At 42.0% G+C, this 12,572-nt stretch overlaps 1 protein-coding gene across 1 annotated transcript in view; it reads left to right on the top strand.

Moving 5' to 3' along the window:
- The first annotated feature begins 5,130 nt into the window (after positions 1–5,130).
- Positions 5,131–12,572, top strand: part of LOC124012522 (syndecan-2-A-like) — a 33,891-nt gene continuing 26,449 nt past the window's right edge. Inside the window, exon 1 of the mRNA XM_046326250.1 lies at positions 5,131–5,566. Within this exon, the coding sequence (XP_046182206.1) occupies positions 5,507–5,566 (60 nt within the window). The 5' untranslated portion in view covers positions 5,131–5,506. The remainder of the gene's footprint in view (positions 5,567–12,572) is intronic.

The raw sequence follows: 12,572 nt of genomic DNA, 5'->3' as shown, positions 1-12,572 counted from the left end.
CATCTTAGTTTTGCTAGAGAAAAGAGCAAACATCACATTCAAGAACAGCACCACCAACTTGATCTATTCTCATTAAATGTTTCTGACTCATAGTTCAATAAATTCCCTCAAAGCCTCAAGTCTCCTCTATTCTCCATGCATTAGGGCCCCTGCCCTGCTCTTTAGAATGTTGCGGTCATAACGTCTATGCCCTCTGAAATAGTTTGCAGTTGAAGCATGTCACCTCTTGTAAAGGACTAGCCATGCCTGTAATTACAATCCATATTTAACAATGACAGGCGATGTCAAGGGATTTCTGTTTGAGGCAGACAACCAATAGCAGAGCACCCTGCTTGTGATGATAGGAAAGAGGCTAGGCAAACTGTATTTCATAAAGCTAAAGGTTATACAGTGCTGCCTGTTGAAGGGTATAGAACTATCGCACTCCTAATTTAAAGATTGTTATGTAAAACTCAGAAGTTTTGCCAGAGTCCTTTCTCAGCTGATAGTGAGACTGAGGTAAGAGAGAATTCTGAAAGCAAGGTGACAAGGCGTCTGTTGTCCCAGTCATTAATCCCAACATGTTTCAAGCTGACCACCATGGTCACTGTTCCCAAGAGCTCCAAGGAACCTGCCTAAATGACTATTGCCCTGTAGCACTCACATCTGTATTTATTAAAGTGCTTTGAAAGGCTGGTCATGACACACATTAACACCATCATCCCAGACACCCTGGACTCACTCCAATTTGCATCCCGCCCCAACAGATCCACAGATGACGCAATCTCAATTAATCTTCACAATGCCCTCTCCCACCTGGACATTAGGGGAAATAACTACGTGCAGTTGAAGTCAGAAGTTTACATACATCTTAGCCAAATACATTTAAACTCAGTTTTTCATTATTGCTGACATTTAATCCGAGTAAAAATTCCCCATTTTAGGTCAGTTAGGATCACCACTTTATTTTAAGAATGTGAAATGGCAGAATAAAATTAGAGAGAATGATTTATTTCAGCTTTTATTTCTTTCATCACATTCCCAGTGGGTCAGATGTTTACATACACTCAATTAGTATTTGGTAGCGTTGCCTTTAAAATGTTTAACTTGGGTCAAACGGGTAGCCTTCCACAAGCTTCCCACAATAAGTTGGGTGACTTTTGGCCAATTCCTCCTGACAGAGCTGGTGTAACTGAGTTAGGTTTGTAGGTCTCCTTGCTCGCGCACACTTTCTTTTTCAGTTCTGCCCACAAATGTTCTATAGGATTGAGGTCAGGGCTTTATGATGTTTACTCCAATACCTTAACTTTGTTGTCCTTTAGCCATTTTGCCACAATGTTGGAAGTATGCTTGGGGTCATTGTCCATTTGGAAGACACATTTGCGACCAAGCTTTAACTTCCTGACTGATGTCTTGAGATGTTCCTTCAATATATCCACAATTTTCTTTCTTTGTGACGCCATCTATTTTGTGAAGTGCACCCGTCCCTCCTGCAGCAAAGCACCCCCACAACATAATGCTGCCACCCCCGTGCTTCACGGTTGGAATTGTGTTCCTTGGCTTGCAAGCCTCCCCCTTTTTCCTCCAAACATAACGATGGTCATTATGACCCCCCCAAAAAATTGTTTCATCAGAACAGAGGACATTCCTCCAAAAAGTACGATCTTTACCCCCATGTGCAGTTGCAAACCGTAGTCTGACTTTTTATGCCGGCTTTGGAGCAGTGAATTCTTCTTTGCTGAGCGGCCATTCAGGTTATCTCGATATAGGACTCATTTTACTGTGGATATAGATACTTTTGTGCCTGTTTCCTCCAGCATCTTCACAAGGTCCTTTGCTGTTGTTCTGGGATAGATTTTCACTTTTCACACCAAAGTACGTTCATCTCTAGGAGACAGAACGGGTCTCATTCCTGAGCCGAATGACAGCTGCGTGGTCCAATGGTGTTTATACTTGCATACTATTGTTTGTACAGATGAACATGGTACCTTCAGGTGTTTGGAAATTGCTCCCAATGATGAACCAGACTTGTGGAGGTCTACAATTTTCATTTGAGGTCTTGGCTGATTTCTTTTGATTTTCCCATGATGTCAAGCAAAGAGGCACTGAGTTTGAAGGTAGGCCTTGAAATATATTCACAGATACACCTACAATTGACTCAAATTATGTCAATTAGCCTATCAGAAACTTCTAAAGCCATGACATAATTTTCTGGAATTTTCCAAGCTGTTTAAAGGCACAGTCAATTTAGTGTATGTAGACTTCTGACTCACTGGAATTGTGATACAGTGAATTATAAGTGAAATAATCTGTCTGTAAACAATTGTTGGAAAAATTACTTGTGTCATGCTCAAAGTAGAAGTCCTAACCAACTTGCCAAAACTATAGTTTGTTAATAAGAAATTTGTGGTTGAGTGGTTGAAAATTAGTTTTAATGACTCCAACCTAAGTGTATGTAAACTTCCGACTTCAACTGTATGTGAGAAGGCTGTTCATAGACTACAGCTCAGCGTTCCGGTGTATGTGACAATATTTATTTTTCTTCAAGCTCATCACCGAGCTCGGGACCCTGGGACTGAACACCTCCCTCTGCAATTGGATCCCGGACTTCTTGACAGGCTGGCCCCAGCTGGTGAGGGTAAACAACAACACCTCCGTCACACTGACCCCTCTACATGGGGTCCCCTCGGGATGTGTGCTTAGTCACCTCCCTGTTCAACCACGACTGTGTGGCCACGCACGATTCCAACTCCATCATCAGGTTTGCTGACAACATGACGGTGGTAGGCCTGACTACCGATGGCGATTAGACCGCCTACAGAGAGGAGGTCAGAAATGTCCACATCAGTAAGGACTTAACATGGTCCACAGACAGACACACATTCGTGAACAGGGCATGACAGTGCCGCTTCATCCTCAGGAGGCTGCAAAGAGATCTTGACTGGCTGCATCACCACTTGGTATGGCGATGCATCATTCTCGACCACAAAGCACTACAGCGGGTGGTTCGGACAGCCCAGTAAATCACCGAGGCCGAGCTCCCTGCCATCCAGGACTTCTATATCAGGCGGCAAGGAAGGCCTGAAAAATTGCCAAAGACTTCAGCCACCCAAGCCACAGACTGTTCACTCTGCTACGGTCCGGGCAAACGGTACCGGAGCATTGGCTCTCGGACCAACAGACTCCGAGATAGCTTCTACCCCCAAGCCATAAGACTGCTAAATAGCCATAAAACTGCTAAGTAGTTAATTAATTAGTCAAACAGACTATCTGCATTGATCCTGTCTTGCACTGACTCTATGCACACTAACAATACTTTATACAGTGCTTTCTGGAAGAATTCACACCGTTTTTCCACGTTTTGTTGTGTTACAAAGTGCGATTAAAATGTAATTAAATGTCTTTTTTTATGTTAAAGATCTACACAAAGTACTTGAATGTCAAAGTGAAAGACCAAGATGAGAAATAAAACAATAAGTGTTTAACCCGTTGACTGAATACATGTTAGAATCACCTTTGGCAGCGATTCCAACTGTGAGTGTTTCTGGGCAAGTCTCTAAGAGCTTTGCACACCTGGATTGTACAATATTTGTCTATTCTTCTTTTGACAATTCCTCAAGCTCTGATAAATTGGTTGTTGATCATTACTAGACAACCACTGGGTGTATTGATACACCATCCAAAGTGTAATTAATAACTTCACCATGCTCAAAGGGATATTCAATGTCTGCTTTTTGATTTGTACCCATCCACCAATAGGTGCCCTACTCTGCCAGGCATTGGAAAACCTTTGTGTCTTTGTGGTTGAATCTGTGTTTGAAATTCACTGCTCGACTGAGGGACCTTACAGATAATTGTATGTGTGGGGATCAGAGATGAGGTAGTCATTCAAAAAATAATGTTAAACACTATTGCACACATACATAGTGAGTCCATTATACATTCAGACTGCAACACAACAAAATGTGGAAAAAGGGGGTGTGAATAATTCCAGAAGGCATCTCAAATACCTCTTACCCCTGCACATTGATCTGGTGCTTGTACTCCCTGTATAAACCTTAATTGTTTTGTATTTTATTCCTTTTGTGTTGCTGTTTTTATACATGTTTGGAAAACTGCATTGTTGCGAAGGGCTCGTAAGCAACCGTTTCACGGTAGTCTACACCCATTGTATTTGGCGGCTGGTGAGAAATGAAATGTAATTTGATTTGAGCGAGGATGGCAAATATACAAGCATATAACCTGATACAAAGATTGAATGCATGGTTACTTGTAAGGTATAAACAATGTTTGCCATTCACAGCATGAGAATGTAACACAATTTAAACATAGTGCTCATTTATTAAGATTCAAACGGTCATTTACTGACATTCTATGCGTGATACGATTCTAGGATTCATAAAGTAGGCCTACTAACACCCCATATAATATCAGTCTACCGTTTAGGAGTGAATTATACCAGTAGGGGGAGACTTTGCATCGAAATGAACCATAGAAATGGACTGACCGGAAAATTCCTTGAAATGATCCTCTGCTATAGGGTTTCCCAAACTCGGTCCATGCCCTCGCACGACACAGCTGATTCAAATAACCAACTCATCATCAAGCTTTAATTATTTGAATCAGCTGTGTGGCGCTAGGGCAACAACAAAAAATATGTGTGCACCCAGGTGCCCCAGGACCGAGTTCAAGAAGACCTGCTCTATTGGACTATAGAGGCCCTCAGGAAAAACAGTTGGTAGCACAATTACAATGTCAAGCTGTCACAATCATTTCAATAAAGTAATACTTTGTTACAGGGAAATAATAGCTGATGATATGTCTGCAGTGATTTAATGGTTGTTTTTGCCTCTCCATTGGACAGAAGATGCAGATATTTATAACCCACAAATAAGATGATAAATGTTATCTTTGACTACTGGACTTTTCTGGAACATTATATGTAGGCTATTAAAAGGTATATCACGTCAAAGTGTAGTACTTCAAATAAATGTAGATGCAAGGACAGTTGATTTGATGGCAGTCCGTTGATACTGTATGATGTACAGAGAGGCGAAGCTCTTGGCTTGAACAATGCTCCCATATGGTCGGAGTTACTGTCAATCATTGGACGAGCTCTCCCTCATATGACCTGTATTTTCTTGCCGACTCTCTGCATACAGCATTGCGGTTGAGTTTGTGTAACGTGTGACATGGCCGAATCTTAGCGCGTTATAGCGGAACATCTTACTTGCGTTTCTACTATACTCAAGTGAATACAGGGTATAATTAAGTCCGGATTCAACTGTGAAACATCCAAGTCAAGTGTCCTACGCAGCAATTTGACTCGAACTACATTTTTTTTGTACGAAAAAGTGCGTGGAGGAATAACAAAACGCAACACGTATCCGGTGGGATTCCATTCTAGAGTAGAGAAACGCGAGGGTGCAAAGGGGAGAGGGGTTAGTCACAAACAGAAGAGGAAAGGGAGAGAAGGAGAAAGATTTTGTATGTTTTTGCCGTATCGACACATTTTATTGAAGGAATAATGAGGAACATTTGGATAATTTTGACCCTCGGCATAACAGCCTTTCTCTCGGGGGAAAGGGTAAGTTTTAAAAGCGAAACATGTCGATTTGTTTGAGGGGGGAGCTGGGAAAGCGAACAACTTCGAATCTTTGACCACTCTTTCTTGATTGTTGCATTGTAACGTTAGAGTACTCGGAGCAATTGTAAATGTAGCCTATTCTTGTCCTAAATGTGACACGTTGTAGCCTATCATATAACTTAAGAGCAATGTCAATTCAGTTTCGGCCAGAGATATTAAAAAAAATCTATAGTCAATATTATTTAAAATGGTTTTTCTTGGTCTGGGAACCATAACGTTAATGTACTTGCACGTCAAGTTTGTCGATGTTGACAATGATTCAGCGTTCAGAGTTTGCTTTGAACAGATACACATTGTTTTTAGAGTTTTAGTTTAATGTCAGTACTTAGTATTTTATCTCCTAAACTATCATTTTGATGTACGTGGCAGGTTGCTGGTCAAAAATAGAGGAACCCTTTCTGTATGGAAATGTCAACTAGCATAGTTTTACAAATCAGTGCTTATAAGCTATCTGTTATCATTTGGTCTTTGGTGGGTAATAAAAACCCAGTCTGGTTCCATTTATGCGGCTTTTGTCGTTAACCTATGAATTGGCCATTAATTGTATCTTATTGTGAAATGCAAATAAACACTTTTGCTGCATGTAGCCTATCCAAATTGCCTAGCCTATTCATAGCCATGGGAAGTAGGGGTGCGGATGGTTCTGCAGCACCCGCTGAAAATAAGGTGTGTGTGTGTGTGTGTATGTATATGTGTGTGTGTGTGTGTGTGTATATATATATTACACAGTACCATTCAAAAGTTTGGATACAACAACTCCTTGCAGGGTTCTTCTTTATTTTTACTATTTTCTACATTGTAGAATAATAGTAAAGACATCAATACTATGAAATAACACATGGAATCATTTAGTAACCATTAAAGTGTTAAAAAAATCAAAATACATTGTTTGAGATTCTTCAAAGTATCCTCCCTTTGCCTTGACAGCTTTGCACTCTTGGCACTCTTGGTTAAAAGTTAATTTGTGGAATTTGTGTTGTTGTGACAAGGTAGGGGTGGTATACAGAAGATAGCCCTATTTGGTAAAAGACTACGTCCATGTTATGGACAGAACAGCTCAAATAAACAAAGAGAAACAACAGTCCATCATTACTTTTTTATTTATTTCACCTTTATTTAACCAGGTAGGCTAGTTGAGAACAAGTTCTCATTTGCAACTGCGACCTGGCCAAGATAAAGCATAGCAGTGTGAACAGACAACAGAGTTACACATGGAGTAAACAATTAACAAGTCAATAACACAGTAGAGAAAAAAAGGGGAGTCTATATACAATGTGTGCCAAGGGCATGAGGAGGTAGGCGAATAATTACAATTTTGCAGATTAACGCTGGAGTGATAAATGATCAGATAATCATGTACAGGTAGAGATATTGGTGTGCTAAGACATGGTCAGTCAACACAGAAAATTTCAAGAACTTGGAAAATTTCTTCAAGTGCAGTTGCAAAATCCATCCAGCACTATGATGAAACTGGCTTTCATGAGGACCTCCACTGGAAAGGAAGAGTCAGTTACCTCTGCTGCAGAGGATAAGTTTCTTAGAGTTACCAGACTCAGAAATCACAGCCCAAATAAGTGCTTCACAGAATTCAAGTAACCGACACATTTCAACATCAACTGTTCAGAGGAGACTGTGAATCAAGCATTCATGGTGAAATTGCTGCAAAGAAACCACTACTAAAGGACACCAATAAAAAGAAGAGACTTGCTTGGGTCAAGAAACACAAGCAATGGACATTAGACTGGTGACAATCTGTCCTTTGGTTTGATGAATTTGAGATATTTGGTTCCAACCGCCATGTCTTTGTGAGATGCAGAATAGGTGAACGGATTATCTCCACATGTGTGGTTCTCACCGTGAGGCATGGAGGAGATGTGATGGGGGGAAGGGGGTGCTTTGCTGGTGACACTGTCAATGATTTATTTAGAATTCAAGGCACACAAGCATGGCTACCACAGCATTCTGCAGCGATACACCATCACATCTGGTTTGGGCTTAGTGGGACTATCATTTGTTTTTCAACAGGGCAATGACCCAACACACATCCAGGCTTTGTAAGGGCTATTTGACCAATAAGGAGAGTGATGGAGTGCCGCATCAGATGACTTTGCTTCCACAATCACACAATCTCAACCCAATTGAAATGGTTTGGGGTGAGCTGGACCGTAGAGTGAAGGAAAAGCAGCCAAAAAGTGCTCAGCATATGTGGGAACTCCTTCAAGACTGTTGGAAAAGAATTCCATGTGAAGCTGGTTGAGAGAATGCCGAGAGTGTGCAAAGCTGTCATCAAGGCAAAGGGTGGTTACATTGAAGAATCTTTAAATATGTAGATTTCATAGTTTGGAGTTCTTCACTCTTTTTCTGCAATTTAGAAAACAGTGAAAGTAAAGAAAAACCTTTGAATGAGTAGGTGTGTCCAAACATTTGACTGGTACTATATATATATATATATATATATATATATATATATACAAATGGGGGGGGTAATTTTTGTTCATGAAAGTATTGGAAAAGAAGTGCACCTTTTCTGTCACTTTTAGAAAGCAGAGGGCAGAGAGAGTGACATTTGCTTTGCCTGTCAGCTGTTTAGGCATTGCACTGATTGCTTTGAATTTGGTTTTGGCATTTGAACTTGGCCTTGTAAGCCCTGTTGTAATCTTATAGCCAGGGGTTGATTTTAATTGGGAGGTGGGGAGCCCTCCTTTCTGGTGACCATCAAAGACAATAACAATTGTAGGCTATAACACATTTGCATTGACAGAATGATAATTGAGATAACCTTAATGATTACCTAGTTGGGCTAACTTTTTAACTTCTTGCTGTATGCCAACATCATCATCATCATCTTCCTGCATCCAAACCTGCATCCCTACCTGTAGCCTACCTGCATCCCTACCTGTAGCTTACCTGCATCCCCACCTGTAGTCCACCTGCATCCCTACCTGTTCCCTACCTGTAGCCTACCTGCATCCCTACCTGTAGCCTACCTGCATCCCTACCTGTTCCCTACCTGCATCCCCGCCTGTAGTCCACCTGCATCCCTGCCTGTAGTCCACCTGCGCCCTACCTGCATCCCTACCTGTAGTCCACCTGCATCCCTACCTGCATCCCTACCTGTAGCCAACCTGCATCCCTACCTGTAGCCCACCTGCATCCCTACCTGTAGCCCACCTGCATCCCTACCTGTAGCCCACCTGCATCCCTACCTGTAACCAACCTGCAGCCCTACCTGTAGCCAACCTGCATCCCTACCTGTAGTCCACCTGCATCCCTACCTGAAGCCAACCTGCATCCCTACCTGTAACTGACCTGCATCCCTACCTGTAGCCTACCTGCATCCTTACCTGTAGTCCACCTGCATCCCTACCTGTAGTCCACCTGCTTCCCTACCTGTAGCCCACCTGCATCCCAACCTGTAGCCTACCTGCATCCCTACCTGTAATCTACCTGTTTCTGGTGTAATACATTTCTACCTCACACTATATCAGTCTTGCTTGTCCATCTTCCTGAATTAAAACATTTGATATTCTAACAAATCAATCTTGTTGGCAAATCATAAAATATTACAAAGTTATTTAGATATAGTGTGGATGTAGAGCTGTTTTTTTTGTGTATATAATGAGCACCCAGATGCTGCGTAGGAAAGCACAATATCAGACAGAGACAAGCTGGCCCTGTGAAACATTTCCAATGTTGGCTACTAGGTTGCTCAAAAATGTTTCAATATTCTCAGTGCAGCCTCATTCGTTGATGCAATGCTTCAATATTCGCAGGATGTTTCCCTTACCTGGTGAATAATGCAGACAGGCAAATACAAAAAATGAGCTGGGTGCACACATAAGGAACACTTTTGGTGGGTAGCGCACGAAACAATGACATTGTCATAGTACACTGCATGCACCGTTCCACGAGGGTGACTTCATATAGCCTATAGCACGGGGTCTGCATCCTTTTTCATAGGAGTGGCAATTTTACAATTGATCCTACAATTTCTAAAGGTCTGCGTGCCAGTTATGATTTTCAGATAAGCATTGTAGGCTACTCAACTGTGCCCAGAAAATGTCTAATTGCCCACAAACTGAATAGCCCAATTCCAGCTGCCTACTAGACAGAGGCGCTGTTCATTCAGCGACACTCCACGGAGCTCCACCACGCCTGCCTGTACCGAGACGTTGTCGATTCAGCGTTGCTGAATCACGGGTGCGTCCTTAATGTGTCGATTCCTTGGTCGAGTTTCTTTGTCTTTATGCGTCCTGGTCTATTGAAAGCCTAAGTAATTCCTTCGACGTATGCCTTTTTTTTTATCTCAATGCATCTGGCATAGTTTTCATTTTGCCGTCAGCTGTTTTTCGCTCTGGTTACCTTCACATTGATGTCGGCATTTGAAGTGGGCCTTGCTAGTGTGTGTTACGCATCTGTTTCATGTTGCACGGTATATGTATGCACTGTTCCATAAGTAGGCTAAATGCGTAAATGTAGCCTGTGTATGATGAGGTTGAGTCGTACATTGTAGACGACATTCCGCAGACCCTTTAAACCTAATATAAACCTAATATTGTGGTGATAATGACCGGGGGACGTTTTTGTTTGTTTTTGCTGTTCTCCAAATAGGATTTTTAATGTTTTAAAAATGTGTAGAAGTACAGTAAATGAGCTTCAACTGGTGGGTGTATTTCGACACACCCAACCTTGCCATACAATAGGCAAAGCTGAACTGCCCACCGCCCACCCCCAAAACTACTGACCCGCCGGCTATGGACCTGGTCATAAACTTAACCGGGAAAGTAACCGAGCTATAGTCCTATCCCTATGCTATGTTGCGTTGCTCAGCTCGGTTTACTGCTTGGTTATCAGAGTCAGACATAACTCAGGGCAACCCAACAAGATACTGTGATGTTTACATTCACTTTAGTGAGGGCTGAATACGTTGTTTGACGCATTTCCATTACAGGATGTACCCCCCAGTGTTTCCTAAAAGGCTCAGACGTTTCTGTCTCCATCTACACAGGCCTCACCCAAGTCACGATGCTATTGGCTCTGGTGGACCTCTCACTAAGGGGCCAAACGCCAGGCCACTGGTACTTTTCAGCTTTCGTTTAAATAACAATGGCTAATTGTGAACTTTAACACTTCAGAAAGCAACTGTTTTGATTATGCAGAGGTTGATTCAGCTCTTCACAGGTCCTCACTGTCACCATTAGCTATGAGAACAATTTCCCTATATAAAGGTGTATACACTCGTGTAACACTGGTGTTAGTCGAAAAGCAGCATTATTGTCCAACCCATTAGAAATATGTATAGTATGCTTTATCATTTAAAGTCCAAACTTACTATTATGCGATTATGTTGTTTCTATATCATCATGTTTAGTCATTCAATTGGGGCACACTGTTTATCCCATACATTGGCTAAAATGCCAGAATAGATATCAGTGAGCATTTGTGTCTTTCATGTAGTTGGTGCTGTAACTGAACTCTTATTCCAAGTGTCCCGCTGTTTTCTCTGTGGCTTTACAGACTTGTCACTGGGTTCCGCTCCTCTATGAATGGTTGTCCAATTAGCTGATTCAGACATCAGTGTTTTTAATGAGTCATAGTTTGGCATGAGGTCACTTCCAGACTGCACGTTTTTTAATAGACGAGCCTTAACCTGAAGCCCTTATGTCTGCTTGACTCAAAGGTGTCACTCCCTTGGATGTGATTGGGGAGAAGTCTCACTCTATTGGAAATGATTGGGGAGAAGCTCAAAGCTCACAAAAAAAACAAGTGGTCATGTTACTGTGCATTTTTGTTGTTTCAAACAATGTTGTGATCAGGCAATTGTGAAAGGAGCCTCCCAACCTGTCATTTTCTTTGACCTTTTGGGTTGCATGTAGCCTACGCAGTTATGATCCATGGTTGTGTGGGCATGACAACTACAGGCCCAACTGCTCACACTGTAATTAACATGAGGGGAGACAGAGTGCTGGTTTCAAGCGCAGGGCGCAGCAGGTGTTTATCGCAAAGGACCACATGAGGAGACATGTCGCTGGATCCAGGAGGGGCAGGCTGAAGGTCATACACAGTTGTCCAAAATGGCAACAGTACAGGCAGGGAACAGGCTAGTAACGTAGTCCGGGAGATCAGACAATAGGTAGATAACAGGAAATCCGATAGGAATAAAGTACAGGCAGGGAATAGGCAAAAGGCGTCATTAGTTTTTGCCTGCCTCGCTATCATAAACGGGAGGAGTAAATTACGGGGGAAAACAGAGCTCCGAAAGACGTGTGTCACAAAACAAACAATAACTCCATGATGGGGTGCAAAGAACTGAACTAAATAGTGTGTGATAATGACAGGTGTGTGAACAGGTGATCAGAATTCAGGTGATTGGGATCTGGAGAGTGAGCTGCATTCAGGGGATCTAGGTGTTTTGAGGGTGTGAGTTGGAAGCAGACGTTACACACACATTCATTTCTATAGAACCATGTATGGCTGACTATCATAACCCACTTGCCCTATCAATCTATCACTTCTCTATCTGTATTTCCCTTCTTGCAGTGAGGGGCGTAGATATCCGCCTCAATGAAACTCGTCACGTGGCATTGATTCTCAATGTTGACATGGCAATCAAGTGGTTTGGCTGATAACCACCAGAAAAATCTATGTGTTAATTAGAAGTTGACGTTTATTGTCATGAATCTTGCCCTGGACATAGAACTTAGAGATTTCCGCTAGTTGTGCCGGCTGGCTATAAGTGACCGACCTGCTTGCTACAGTCTTATGTAGTAAAATTTGAAATGCTATTTCTGAAAAAAACTAGAGACTCAGAGCTAGAAAATGTTATATCATACCTTAGGTAAGTAATTCTGCTTTGAATGTTGATTAACTTGTTACCCCACTTTTGAGAAAATGGCCCTTGAATGTTTTGTTACACCTACTAGAGAGCTCTTTGTCTACATCCATT

The sequence above is a fragment of the Oncorhynchus gorbuscha genome, linkage group LG24 (assembly GCF_021184085.1).
Source record: "Oncorhynchus gorbuscha isolate QuinsamMale2020 ecotype Even-year linkage group LG24, OgorEven_v1.0, whole genome shotgun sequence".
In the NCBI taxonomy this organism is placed as follows: Eukaryota; Metazoa; Chordata; class Actinopteri; order Salmoniformes; family Salmonidae; genus Oncorhynchus; species Oncorhynchus gorbuscha.
This window is presented reverse-complemented; position numbering and strand designations above follow the sequence as displayed.